We start from the raw sequence: 15,522 nt of genomic DNA, 5'->3' as shown, positions 1-15,522 counted from the left end.
GTGCAAAAACTCCCTTCTGTTGATGAGCCCAGTGACTTACTAGCTATTCAATTACCCTGATTTTTTTCACCAAGACATACACTTCTGTAAGCCTACTGTGTTCAGCTGAGCTAAGAGCTTTAAATGAGCAGACACACAGGTATTTTCTCACACTTCACAGGGAGACATCTATGAGACCCATCTCAGATGACAGAATCTCAGAAAAATTTCAATAGAAAAGCACAAAAAACCCACTGAAGTGGTACATTCATGTCCTAGTAATTTATTTTGTAATGTCCAGTAGCACACATACAAATTTCCAGTTAAATCTGAACATACATATATATGTATCAGTTTTAGTTTGATCATAATAATAGTCTTGCTTTAGTTTACCACAGAGTTGTATGTTTTGTGACTTACAAAACGTTAATATATGGAATACAGTCAGCAAGTTGATGTGGAGAGTAAACAAACACACAAGTTAGATGTTAAAACTGAATGGACATGTATAAAAGCCACATAAAAGCTCCTGGCAAGTAAAATAATTTCAACTGAAATCTAGAAAATTTCCTCAGAGAGTGCTATGTGTTTCAGAATGTGAAAGCATGCTTTCCAATTCCGCACACACTCTCTTCAGCACTTTTAATCCATTCAGTGCCAGCAGTGGGTAATGTGCTGGGAAAAATCCTGGTGCAAAAAGGTTTAGTGTTTGCTTTAATAAAAATTATAGAAATAATTAGTAAAACTTTTCTCTTCAAAGGTTAGCATAATTCAGTGTAAGACTTAGAACATTTAGTGTTAAATAGCTAGAGCATGTCAATATATAGAAGGTATAAATTACTTCAATACTGTTGTTTCCATATCTTTTTTAAAAGCAGCAACTGTAATGACAGTGATTTTAGTTAAGAAGACATAATGCTTGAACTTAATCTGATGTTCTGCCTCTTGCTTCTGAGCATAATTTTCACATCACAGAATTTTATTCCTGTTAGTTCTATTAACCATGACTCAGAGACTTGCTTCAGCTTCTTCTTGCCTTATATCACTTCTACCTGGGCAGTAGATGAGGATAAAATATTCCATGTAGAATGCCATCTATAACTACGTTTGGAAAGTCATCTGAAAAAAAAAAAGAAACAAAAAAAGAAACTTACTTTCTTATCCGTGTCAGAACAATATAAATGTTTTTGTGAAACTTAACTAGGTAAGGCCTCGTTTACTTTGGGTTACTGCATCACTAAACTGTTTTTCCATGTTGGGGATGTGCTATTAGTAATGCTGTTTCAGCACTAAAGCCACTTTAGGGTAGCACTGGGCATTGCATGAATGCGCTGCCAGATTTCTAGCTTATTGATTTAAAGGGATGTTCTAATACTTAATGCTGCTAGGCTCCAGCTCTTTATCTGAATCTTTTCTCACAAGGAAGATGGATTACACTGGCAATTCAATTTCTAACAAAATCTCAATATACTTGAAGAAATTTCAAGATTGCTACTGGGAATACTTCAAAGCTGTTTTTTGTATTGTGGCTTACAGCAATGTTTAGACTGAGAAGACCTGAGGATGCCTGTACAAAGATGATTATTTGAGGCAAGAAATTTTCAGGTTGTCCAGCTGACATAAAATGTCGCATGTTACAAAATGTCATCCTATAGTATTTGAAGGAAAAATTCCCCACAACTTTGTTATCACAGATGCAGAGGAAACTGCCAGTTAATTTTCATGTTCAGTTTGGCTTGAAGGATTACCTGATAGAACACAGTAATAGATCCAGGATGTGCATTGTTGAATTGAAAAGATTTTTGAAATGCACCAACACCTGAGGTTTTAACGAAGGGTTTATTTAAATCACCAGGCATTAAAACTAAGAATTTCTGATCACATCTTACAACCTTAAAATGGTTAGTGTGCTAGAAATGGATTTGCTACTAAGAGCTGTTTCTGATACAGAACTTTCCACACTAATCAAACCTTCAGCTATCAGCCTACAGGATATTCACAAAGAGGAGATGCAACTTTTATAAAAATCACTAGTACATGATAAATTAGATCACTGAATGTGAGTGGGAATTAGGGTTTGTCCCTAATTCTTTCACAGAAATAATTTTGGATGTAAAAATATTGAGCAAAAGTAGATTTGGCATCTATAAAAACAATCCTTAGTGTCTTAAATGTGTTATTTCATTGTTATTAATAAAGTGATTTCAGAATATTAAAGATGTTACAAACAGAGATATTTTAGGATGTTTTCATGAACTGTAACCTCCTAACTTGACTATGTAAACAATATATGCATACTTCTACCCAGCTCATAGTAAGTCATAATTATAAATGACTTGCTAATATTTTGAATCCACTAATGCTTCCTCCAATTCTCTAAGTTCATCTGTACCAAATTACCCTGGTAGAATAACCCTGTGCAGTTGTCATTAAAGTTACCAAAATTCCCTTGAAAAGGCAACCTGAAGCTTTCCTTCTAGATTAAATGCTGCAGTTCCAGAAACCACTTTTTATTGTTTCTTTTATAACATACAGTGTATATAGGAAAATAAGGATTGATTTTCGAAATTATACTACCGCACAATATTAGATTTAATGTGAGTCGTTTCTGCTTAAAAAAATCAAGCATATCAATTTCAGTTAAATACAACTGGAGTATATATACATAAGTATAAACACAACAAAGCACAGTTGCAGATCTGTGATATTTGCATGGCTTAAAAGAATCAACACAACAATTTTCAAACAAGTGACACTAAATCTAAGATCCCATTTTTTTTTAGCTTACAAGATACTGTCTCCAATTTGAAGCATATTAGGTTTTTCCTTTATTTTTCTTGAAAACATTAATTTTTTTTTTCTCCCCATACCCTTACACAAAAAGTGATGCACACTTGGGCACTCATACTGTTAGATACATCATGAAAAAGGGAATCTAAAAATCAATGAGGTTTGTAACTGCAGATCTTGTTTCTGGAAAGTTGTCTTGCACCTCAACAGTGCTTGAAGCCCAGTCACTGGAATAATGGCAAGATTATATTTTATAAAGACAAGTAACAGTGCAATGACAGGGTAAAAAATATTCCTTGAGTATTATATTCCAGAATTAGTTATTTATTTTGTTTAAAACTCACACTACTTCCTATTTATTGAAATATGTTAACACAGGCATTCCCGTATCCAGGAAAGACTTCTGATTGAAATTCACCTTCTTCAAAGAAAACATACAACAAATAGTTGTTTGTTAATGGACACTTACTTTTGGTCATAGGTTGAACAACCTTGGCTGTTTTTACAAAGGAATCAGAGTCTATCAAAGTAAGAACTGATCTGAGAGGGAAAATTTTAGAAAGCTCATCTACATTTTCTCTGTGCTGCAAACTAAAAACAAAGAAGAAGAATTAAAGGCAATGGTAGTTGCGTAAAAACTTTGTTTCTTTCTAACTAGACTTGAGTCAACTAGTAGAGCCTCTAGACTCAGGACTTGGTTTTCTTCTTCCTTTTTTAAACCACAAGTCACATTCTAATTTGTGTTTTAATTCATTAAGTTAAAGAATGACTTGCAGTGAATTTGAGGTTTTAGGGTTTTCAAATACAAATCATTTTCACCTGCCATGTAAAATTCTAAATACTGTGGGTCAAGGCCAGAAAATGCCTTGAAAAGGCAAAAGTCTGAAATGTCCTTTGTTTCAGATGTCATTAATGAGGCCTACTCAATATTTAAACATCTTACTCATTAGAAGAGGCCTTTATATTAATGCTTTTTTGCACTGCTTAAAAGAATAGTTACAAAATTAATTTGAAAGTTTCTAATGATTTCACAAAAAGGAAGCTTAGCCTTACTCAGAGCACACATTATGGAAGGGAGGTAAATACCATCACAGAACTGCAAAATCTTGAAGTCTTATGGCAAAATGTTACATGTGGGCTGGAAATACTAAGCACCATCTCAATATTTTTGGGATAACTACATGAAATCTATTTTCTCCCTTCAAAATGGTATGGAATTACATGATGTTCATAATTTATACTGGGCTCTTGAGGAATCAAATATGCAATTAGAAGGAGCATTAAACAGATTAAGACATGCAATGTGGCTCCCTCTAAATAGTATAGGCAGCATCTGGCCCAACTTTTAAACAGAGGTTACTCTATGTGATTCTTCATTACTGTTGTCACTTGGGTCAGACATGACCTGTGCAGTGACCCCCCCCTCCCCTTACCACGTTTCGGTTCATTGATTTTGTGATTTGCACTCCAGCCTCAAATGAACATTCAGTGGGATCAGACTAGTGCTAAGTCAAAGTAAAAGCTAAACAACCTTGTGATGTGTATTCTGATGTGGACCCAAGTCACACTGGACCTCTGCTGTCGTGTTTTGCTCTAGTTACACTTTGGAGTTCCGTAAGACTTCAGAGGGTCAATAGTGTTTGGCTGCACTACTAGCTAGAGTGGACACTGCCTGCAAGAGAGACTACTTAATCCTCTCAAAATATGTACACCTGTCCCTGTGGTTTTGATAAACAGCTTGAAAAAAACAACAGAACCATAGAATAGCTGCAGCTGGAAGAGACGACTGGAGGTGATCTGGTCCAACACCCTCTTCAAGCAGGAGCACCTGCAGGCAGTGACCCAGGACCATGACCAGGCAGCTTCCAAGTGTCTCCAAGAGTGGAGACCCAACACCACTCCGGGTAACCTGTGTCTGGGCCTGGGAAAATTTTCCTGATGTTCTAGTCCTATTACTGGGCATCACTGGAAAGAGATTGGCTTTGTCTTTCTTATGCCCTTCCCTCAAGTATTTATAAACATCTTGAGAAAATCTCAAGGAAGTACACTCCATTGTCTAGGAAACTACGAGCAAAAATGTATTCTTTCCTAAATTTATTCTTAAAAATTTAATGATTTTCAAGGCAGTGTGAGAATTTGACTTCCACACAGTATTTTATAAAATGAAACAAAATGCCACATTAAAAAAGAATCCTTATGTGCAGCTCAGGGAGAAAATTCTCTCCTGAAAGCATATTACATTTTTTAATAAAATATTTAGTAGAAACAACAAGTTCCAGCAAGTAAAATGACAAAGCCAAGAGGAACACACTTGGAAAATGGTCCTTTTTTCCCTGCACACATTTAATTTAAGACAGGGAAAATTTTCTGAATTATTAATTCAAAGAACTTTTTATATTAAAAAAAAAGTTTATAACAAACTATTTCAAACACTCTTTTGAACTGCATGTTATGAGATGAAGTCTAATGTAAATGTCCTGTGAAATACATCGCTTGCACTTAAAGTGCACTTTTTTTTTTCCCCATAAAGAGCTCCAGAGGTTATAAATGATAAGAAATAATAATAATCCAAATGGAAATACAAACATGCTTGCAGTAGATCGACTGGTGTTCAGGGAAAAAGCACTTACAAAGGACTGGGCCTCCAAGTTCAAATCCTTCAGGCAAAACAGCCAAAGGGTCAACAACAAGAAAAGAAAAGCAGTGTTCTTCATCTTTTGATTTGAATTCTCAGTAGGTTTGCCTGAGAGAACAACTGGGGGAGAAAATTCCACTCTTTTATAAATCACCCACCCCGCTTAGTGTTTTAATGGTTTCTTACACAAGAACTATCGTTTTATTGGCAGGTTATTAGATGTTGGACCAGTGTCATTTGACTAGGCCAGTATTAATAATAATGTGGTTTATGCACTGCAGGGTCAGATCAGTAAAGTGCTGTTAACAGATGACATGTTTGATTACCGTTGGCTTTAGGCAAGACATATGGATCCCTTAGGAACAGCAGCACAGGCTGGTGGGACAGTTTGCTGGAAAGGTCAAGAACAGGGATGTCAGTATCAAGGGACAGCAAACAGACTATTCTACAAACTAGCTTTGATAAAGTGAGGTGGTCGAGCTGCCAGGAGCCATGCGGTGTGGCTCTGCACACCAGCGCTGCCCAGAGGGCAGGCTCCATCTCCTGGAAGCAAAGCTCGCTGCTCCGCCATACAGTGAAACCCTCAATGTCAAGCTGGAGTGAAGGGGCTCCATCCAGGAGGAGTGGCTTGCAGCTGGCTCTGAGACCTCCTGCTCCCTGGCACGCAGTGTCATGCAGGCTACAAGACCATCTACAACCAGGCTCCATGTCTACAGGCTCTCCAGGCCACAAAGCAGACTCAAAATGTCACCATGTTCTTACAGCCCCCAGAGCAGTTGCTGTACCCATCATCCGTGGAGAAAAGTCCTTGGAAGCCCCCCCGGCCTGACTCCCCCCCTCGGTCGTGGCATGGACAGCCTCCCCCCGCTCTCTTCACTTCGCTCTGTACATACACATTCCAAGTAGTGCAACCTGATGCATATGAAGCTCTATCAAATGCATAAGGAAGAACCCAAACCTCTAATTTATTCTGGTAAGTCTTCTTGCTACAAAAAATATATTCCGCAATATACTTCAGAGCTGGCAGTATTCTGTCAGTTTTGTAAGGAATTTCTCAACACTAGCATAAGGATGTCCAAATCACACTATAAATGGACAGATATAGCATAGCTGATGGTAATATTTAACAAATACATCTAATTTTAATGCTAAACTACTGCTAGTTTGTTAACTGCAAGGAACAAATAAAGTAAATGCCAATAATTAAAGTAGTTTATTAATCAGGTGTCCTATAAAGAGTAGAAATCAAGCTCACCTTGATTCTTCAGATTCTGTTTCATCAAAAGAGCTGCAAGTAAAGTGAGAGAAAACTTTGGTTACAACAAAACTAAGTTTAAAATTAAAACTCCCAAATCTTTTAAGAATCCAGGGAACAATCTTTTGCTGGTCAGTGGCCACATAATGCCACATAAGGAAATGAATGTAGGAGATTGTATCATTTTATAACCACCACTACTTGAAAATGACAGCATCCATTTTACCATAACAGATTAATTTCCATCTCTCTATCTCTCTATCTATCTATGAAGTGTTGGGATACAGTTTCACTGAGGATAATGTTTGATGTGATTAACTGCAAGTGAAAACTACAAGTCTGCTAGCTTCTCAATGACCCTGGACACCGCCCTGGGCCATAGAGACCTCCAAGTATAACAGGTCCTCAAAATTATCTTCAGGTAAACTTGCCTTCTTGCCACTGCAGATCCAAACAGCCTGCCCCGAAGTGGAAAAGGGCCATGTGGCTTTCTGGGGAGCACATCCTGGTAATGCTTCTGGACTGTCAACCACGTCATCTTACACAGCAAAAGAAATTCTCCCTACTAAGCTCACAGCTGCAGAGGGTATCAGAGCTTCCAGTTACCTTGTTTTGGGTATTTCTGTAGTCATTACACTCATCGTACTAAGATTCCCTTCTGCCACTCTAGTTAGGAACCCTTCCCAGGGGACAGGCAATTGGTTCACTGGGGTAATGTCATCGGAAAGGTGGAAGACCTCATTCTTGAACACACAGAGGGAGATCATAAAATGATCACGGAATGAGCTTCTATTTTGTGCAGTTACTATGACCATAAAACACATGCAAAGGCTTTCTATGCAATTTTAGTGAGTGCTTATGAATATCTTACATTTCAGTAGATACTTCAAGATCTACAAGAAAATTGTATTTTTCTCATCTAAGCTCTCCTTTGCTTTCCAAGAATATTACATGAAACTTCCCGTCTTTGAACATGCTGGATTTATTTTACGACCTTTTGGGGATATATAAACATACTTAACATGAACCTAATGCCCATTTATTTTACAGTGTTAGAGTTGGCAGCAAGACCATTTTAAGTCAATGGAATTGCATCAGCACTGAGTGGATATGGGCCTTTTGGCCTCCATATATTTTTCAGTAAATGAGAGCTTACCCACAGCTTTCTGCTTTTGGCAAGGTAGGTACATGACGAACATTCAGAAAATCAAGAAATATCTTAGGGAGCTCTTCATTTTCTAAAATGACTGTCTGTAAAAAAAAAGGCACAATAGAAACCCATATTTTAAAAATATTTTAGATATTGCACACTTCCATTCAAGCTACTAAAACATTTCTCTCTTGCAACACTTTTCAATTCTCCATTTTTTTACACCTATTATGGAATGCCACATTTCAATAGGAAAACCACAGTTCTTGATGAATCACTTACGCTACTTATATTCTTTTTCACCTGCCATCACTGGTGCCAAGCTATATGCCTCTCAAGCAGAGATGTCTGATTCTGGAACTAAGTTACTGGCATGCTCATTTCTGAATAAAGTTTTGTTTATTTAAAATATAAAATAAAACAGCTTCAGCTCAGTGCTTTCATGTTCACCTCACAGCAGACTCCCATCTGGCATATGAGCAGAAGAAGGAAGTCTCCACTTTGTGCAGTTTTATTAATGCACGTCTTGGTAAATGAAAAGAAGGGGAACTCCTTGCTTGGCTTGACAGGTCAGCTTACAACATGCTCCATTGTATCTGCACTATGGCTCCAAATGACAAAGCTCTGACCACACAGCTGCTGCCCAGACTTATCACACACACTTCTTCCACAACTGTGATACAATGGCCACATAATGGCCAGACTACATCCTGTGTTTTTTCCTGGAGATGATTTACAGTTTTCACAAGGCAAAGAAAAACAGTTCATAAATTAAATCAGTGTCTCACCTGAAAGATTAAACCCCTATTTCTTTACTGTTCATACTGATATATATTCTGAAAACGTGTACTTCACAAGAAAAAGGAAGCCACAAGCTCTTTCTCAAAGAGATTTCCTACGTAAAGGCCTGATCTGAAGTGAATGTATGTATGGAAGAAACTTCACTGTATTTAATATTAAATTACCTCCTAGAAGCAAAGCTATCCATGTTCAACCTGTTCACTTTCCCACCCTATGATACAAGAAATAAATATAGAGAAGAAACAAGTCTGGTGATGGAAAGAAACATCAGTCTTACATTCAGAAGGTAACTTACTCCTGTGTGTATATTCTTCTACATTACAGTATTACAAGGGAGACACAATGGTATATAGAGGATAGCAGGATCACAAAAAAAAGTTGGAAGAGACATCTAGAAGTCATCTAGATTTTATAGCAGCTTTTATAGCAAATGGTTTGGTTATTTGTGTTGGGAAAACCTGCTTAATGTTAAAATTACAGAAGATGTGAATGGACTTAAAAGCTTTTGAAAACAAAGATATTTGAGAACTGGATCTTTTTTTATGGTACAAGTCTCAATTCAGAGGCTACACTTCCTCAACAGCTGAGGCCATCACTAAAACGTTTGAAGAAAAGAACAGGGAAAAATGTAGTTGAACTTTTCCGTGGTAGATTTTAAGAGATGTAACAAGCAAGGAGGTCTAAGATGCTGGCAAGAGTTAAGCCTTTCAGTTCACCTCTATATGAAGATGCTGCATTAAAAAATGGCACTTTGCATTCTGCAAAATCAGCACTCTGCTGCTGCAAAATGTATCCCATTCTGCATTCAGGTTATGCACAAAAGAAGGTGTGGAGGGGATGCATATTCAGAGCGTGCGTGAATTGCATAGAAATGTGTATGACTGGCTCAAATAAAACCATCTTGCTAATTATATGCAATGAGGAACTGCAAAAAGTTGTAGAAAGATGTTTAAGGGCATCCAGTGCTTATATGCAACTTCATACTTACAACTCTTGACAGCTTTTTCTAAAACTTGAGCTGCCTGCTGAGGCTACTGAATGGAACAGGGAAGAAGAGAAGGATACACCATTTTATAAAAGGAAAACTAATGACAGCTCTTACAAACCTATTTGCTTCTACTTCCACTCATTTGAGATTAATATCTCCTTCTGTTTTTTTCCCCCAACATGTATCAAGTCAACCCAAGCCCTCCTAATCCTGGCCTGAGCAAACACCTTTCGCCATACAGTTTGTTAGTTGTTAATAACTCTGCTTTGGTGATCACTAAACTTGAAAATGTAGAATTTGCAGAGAAGCAAATGCAATTTTGCACTGTCCTGTATTTGTACACCACCTCTGCTGACTGGAAATTTTGTCATTTCCAGAATTTTATGAAGGCAGGAATGACTGCATTGACCAAAGGAGGATTTTTCAACTGATGTAATGTGACATGGATTTTTAAGCATTAAAAATAAAAATATTAAGCTTACAAGTTAATTATACTAATAGGGGGAAATTATCTTCTGGCTTGACTTTGTTGGCTTTGATTCAATAAGGGGCGAGGACATAATCTTGCCATTTAAAATAGATGGTGGAAACCAAAGGAAAGGAGGAAAAAAAAAGAAGCCTGATAACAACAACAATGACCAAACCAAACCAAACCAAACCCAACAAAAACCACACAAACCACCAACCAACACCAAAACAAAACTCCCACAAGCACCGACCAGCCACACCAGCTTAGGTGTGTCTGTCTAAATACATTTCCTAACTCTGCTGGTGGCCCAAAGTGGATGTCTTGAAAAAAATCTAAGCATTCTCAGCTTCCTATTTAAGTTTAAAAAAATACCCTTAAATCATAAATGTTATTATAGTTGGCTTAATTTACCTGGAACAACCCTTAACACAACAGATTTTTTACTTCTGTCTGAAAACTTGTAAGAAATCAGTATTTTGCAAATCTGATGATCTTTAATGATAGGTGTGCAGAAAAGGAACCAGCAGGTAAGTTTCTCAACCACTACCTATACACTGTGATGTAATATGCTCAACTGTAGCATTTGTTCAAGTATGACATTGGCTTGTAAGCATGACTAGCTACTTTGTTTGCTCTGTCATCAGAAACTGAAGGATAAATATTTTCAAAGAAATAAAAACTCAAACTTAGTTTCTTTGTAATGTGAAATTCTGTTGCATCCAAAATCTGTCAAGATCATAGCAATGAGTTTCAAATATGGGTCCCAGAGTGCTAAGTAGGCCAGTTTAAGAACAAAACCCCCGCATGTGTATTTCCTTCCTAAAGTAATTACAATGCCCTCTTCTCCCAAAACTAAACCAGCTAACACAACCTCTAGCAAGTGATTTGGGAAGTGACTCCAGAAATACATTTTTCAACTCATTGATTTCAGCTGAACTAAAAGTGCCATATTTTCTTGGAAAATTGTAAAGGGTGTTTATCTGTTACTGTCACACTTTAATGAACTACTCTGTGCTTCAGGAGAAAAACCCACAACACAACACAAGGGAAAGTCTGATGTTTACATCAGCAGAAATGTCTTTTTCACTGGAAGGGTGCAATTATTATTATGTAACACATCATAAAATCCCCGATTTTTCTACCTTATCAGTTACATAAAATCATGTTCCCTAAGGATGTAATTGATTAGTTGCACATGTCCTTTCAGTGACATCTGAAATACTTAATTGTCGGTTATCTTTTCTCCTTCAGTAAGTAAAATATAGTCACAAAATTGCAAAGGGACTTGTTCTGCCTTAACCTTAGCTAGATGCCATCATGCAGTGGAAAACAGTGCTAAAATATCACAGGATAATGCTCTCCAACAAGGGAGACATATAAACAGCATAATGATTTCCCACGAGTTTCCTTTTTAGAAAATTGTCACTAAAGCCAGGGTAAATGGTGACATATCTTCACAGAGGACACAGTGAAATCGAACACTGGCATTCTAGTTAGGCCCAAACCTACTCATCAGCCAATTATAACAGTAACTGAACATCTTGCTGAAAACCTGAACAAGACCACTTCGCTAACCTTCAGAGATCATGCCACAGAAATGCATCATCTTCTAGAATTATTATTATTATTATTATTGTTAGTATTATTATTATTATAGCTGGTTTTAATGAAGAAAGATTTAAAAATCAATTTCTTACAGTCATCTATCATACTTTATTGAGGTTGCTGGAAGAGCTGTTGGAAAGAGAGAAAAGTGAGTGGGGAGCTGAGTTACAGGGTTTTTACAGACTTTTCCATTCAATCGGGTTTAGTTTGAAAGGCTGTATTGTTAGGGTGAAAAAGTTCATGACAGTTTTTCCTCTCTTCAGAGGGAAAGATGCTTCACAATACCTAATTCAGTGGTGCAGCTAAAATGGGGGAAAAGAAAATCAATACATTCCAGCTACAGTAAGTAGGCTGGAGTGTCAGTCTCCACTGGGACCAAAATCCACATCTTTTAGAACATTTAGAGTCTATATTCTTCTATTAACCTGCTTTTCCTGAACTTACACAGTCCCATGAAATGATAAAAAGGTTATCAAAAAACACATTAGCTAAAAACCAAGTAGATAAAGGAACCAGACTTCTACAAGTAAGCTTTTCTTTTTTAAAGTAATAGCAGATACAATCATGTTTTATATGATCCATTGCGAAGAACTATAATGAAACTCACTCTCTTGTTCAGTGAGGCTGTTGTTAGAGGTTATTAACTGGGATTAATTCTAAAAAGAATTTCCACTTGTCATTGCTATCAGAAGTATTCACATTTGTGAGAATGGAAGGAGGCTATCAAACATGCTTAAAAACCTGTATAAAGATACAAGAAGCGTGAAAACACGTGTACAACAACACAGAAGTGATGCTCCATAGGGAAGCACCAGCTAGTTAACACTCCCACGCTGTGTATCAAAGGGAAGTCAACAGTAAGAGTGACATCCATGCAGCGGAGCTTGAAAGGGAACAAATAGTGACTATAGGTATTATAAGAGAAAATACATCCAATGAAGATCCAGAAGTTCCAACTGAACTATCTGAAAGATAATGTAAAGTCACAAAAGTTAAAAAAAAGGAGGACAGAGGGGAATTGCACGTATGAACCTCAAGACTGGAGGATACGTCCAGGGAGCTTAAAACTCCCCCGATATCTCACGAGTGACAAATCTATCTATCATAGTAATCTCAAGCTATGCAAAGGATAAATTAGATGAAAGGGGAGGCCAACAGGTTAAACGACTACTGGATCATCACTGAAAATGTGTATGCAGAACTTCATGACAGTGTCTATAACTTACACTGCAAAGCAGTTAACTCATTTTGATTAAAAATACTGCCACATAGGTCTTAAGGTAGAGAGCACTTTAATTAGAAAGCTAGTTAAAAACACAGTTACTGTTCCAATTAATATTTAACTACTAAGTGCAGAGCAGATAGACTTGTAGTTAAGTCTACAAATACAACCCATTTGATGTAAAAAAATATTGAATTTTTTTTTTGGAAAACTGGGAACATAATTTAGTGGGAGCAAACAGTGAACTTTTCTTCAGTGAAACAGGAGACTAGTCCTTGAAAGATTAGAAACAAAGTGCAAGAACAGTTCCTTTGAAAAATAAAAATGAAAGGAAGCGGTCAATATAATTTCCTGAGACACTGCTCAAAGGACTGGAGGTTAAGACAAAGCTGGATGACAAATGAAAAAATCAACAGAGCAAAAGGAAAAGAAGCAGAAGGGCAGGCCAAGTTAATGATATTATAAAAACTTAGCAGGAACAAGAAAGGCTTTTAAAAATAAGTAACAGGAAAAAGTAATACAAAGAGTGAGTAGATCCATTAATGACAGACACAAAATTAGATGCTGATTTCAAAATGCCTAAATTGAAGTATTTTTCAGAAGTCAATGGGCCACTAGGATCATGAAAAATTAACAAGTAATTAAGACGATGTCAATACTGGTGGTGATGACAAACAGGTGCAGGAATACCTTAGATAATAATATATATATCAATCAATCCAGAAATTACACATTGTAGGAAGATACAGAAATTAGGTAGTCAGGTTTGAAAAAGTCTTCTCAAGAGTACAGGGGAAGAAGGCTTGTAAAAAAGCAACCACATTTACCACCACAATACACAGTAGATTGCAGTACTGTTTTCTAAAAGCTTAAAAGAACTAAACACAAATATGCTATAGTGAAAAAACCACTGAACATTCAGGGAAAGCAAGGTGCCTCATTTACCTCGCCCTCTGCCAGGGAAAGCTCCAACAGGCAGTGCCATGGAGCACCAGGACGCTCACCTGAGACAGGCACCATCTGAGGCCTCTTACAGAACCCCTCAGACCAACACAGCCACTGGTGAATGCGAGAATTTCCTCATAAAACACTCCAAGTACAAATCAGCCACGAGAACTGCACGTAGCACAATTCATGTCACTAGAAACTCATGCATTTTCCCTGTTCAGGATGTTTCTGCAGTCCACTACCACAGCCTTATGAGACACCAATTATCTAAAAATTACATTTTGAGAAACGTTAAGGATAGAGACCACTAAGACAAATAGAAAAAAAAAGAAAAAGAAAGGGAAGAAGAAGTGGAAGAAATGTAGTTAAGTGGAAGAAATGTAGTTACAAACTACAACACCTGGAAAATTTCAAAATCAATAGGTTTTTGTTTTCTGTCAGTCAGGTACTGCCCTCCTTCTATGGTGATCCTTGTGCATCAGGGAGAAAGTTGCATGGGAAAAAGAAGCAATACCCTGCAACAGGATCTGATCAGGTAATTAAATACTATCATAAATACATAATCTACTTAAAGGTGAAAATGTCAAGTCCTAACCTTCTTCCTCTAAATATCAGGGTTTAGTGTACATTCCTGTCTTCTTAGTGTGTGACAACTCTTTCTTAGAATTGTAGGATCATTTAGATGGGAAAAGGTCTTTAAGATCCACCCTTAAGCCAGTACTGCCAAATTCATCACTAAATCAAGTCCCTAAGTAAAGGGACTATATGTCTATATGTCTTTTAAATACCTCCAGGGATGGTGATTCAACTAGTTGCCTGGACAGACTGTTCCAATGCTTGACAACCTGTTCCTTGAAGGAATTTTCCCTCACATCTGATCTCAACCTCCCCTGGCCCAACCAGAGGCCATTTCCTCTCATCCTGCCACTTCTTACCTGAGAGAAGAGACCAACCTTCACTCTGCCTCAACCTCCTTTCATGTAGCTGCAGAGAGAGATAAGATCCCCCCTGAGAATAGTTTTCTCCAGGCTAAACACTCCCAGCTCCCTCAGCTTCTCCCCACAGGACTTGTGCTCCAGACCCTTCCCCAGCTCCACTGCCCTTCCCTGGACATGCTCCAGCACCTCAATGCCCTTCCTGAACTGAAGGGCCCAGATCTGAACCCAGGATTCAAGGTGTGGCCTCACCAGTTCTGATTACAATCACTGCCCTGGTCCTGCTGGCCACACTGTTGCTGACCCAGCCCAGGAGCCATTGACCTTCTTGCCCACCTGAGCAGGTGTTGGCTCATGTTCAGCCACTGTCAACCAGCACCTCCAGGTCCTTTTCTGCTGGGCAGCTTCCCTTCTGCCCAGCCACTCTGCCCCCAGCCTGTAGCAGTGCAGGGGGCTGTTAGGATGCAAGGGCAGGACACAGCTCTTCGCCTTATTGACCCTCACCCAGTTGGCCTTGCCCCATCAATCCAGCCTATCCAGATCCCTCTGCAGAGCCTTCCAACCCTCAGCAGATCAACACTCCTGCCCAGTTTAGTGCCATCTGCAAACTGACAGAGGGTGCACTTGATCCCCTCATCCAGACCATGATAAAGATTTTAAACAGGGCTGTCCCCAACACTGAGCCCTGGAGAACAGCACTTGTGACTGGCCACGAGCTGGATGTAAAACCATTCACCTCCACTCT

General features: G+C 38.1%; 1 protein-coding gene across 1 annotated transcript in view; it reads right to left on the bottom strand.

Annotated features, from left to right (window-relative positions):
* Positions 1–239: 239 nt before the first annotated feature.
* The window catches only part of SNX24 (sorting nexin 24), an 88,718-nt gene continuing 73,435 nt past the window's right edge, over positions 240–15,522 (bottom strand). The window contains exons 4-7 of the mRNA XM_017728299.1: positions 7,816–7,910; positions 6,660–6,692; positions 5,731–5,795; positions 240–1,098 (exon numbers count right to left, since the gene is read on the bottom strand). Coding sequence (XP_017583788.1) covers positions 1,028–1,098; positions 5,731–5,795; positions 6,660–6,692; positions 7,816–7,910 — 264 coding nt within the window. The 3' untranslated portion in view covers positions 240–1,027. The remainder of the gene's footprint in view (positions 1,099–5,730; positions 5,796–6,659; positions 6,693–7,815; positions 7,911–15,522) is intronic.

The sequence above is a fragment of the Corvus brachyrhynchos genome, unplaced genomic scaffold (assembly GCF_000691975.1).
Source record: "Corvus brachyrhynchos isolate BGI_N302 unplaced genomic scaffold, ASM69197v1 scaffold90, whole genome shotgun sequence".
Classification (NCBI taxonomy): Eukaryota; Metazoa; Chordata; class Aves; order Passeriformes; family Corvidae; genus Corvus; species Corvus brachyrhynchos.
Note: the sequence above shows the minus strand (reverse complement) of the source record. Positions and strands in the feature narration are given on the sequence as shown.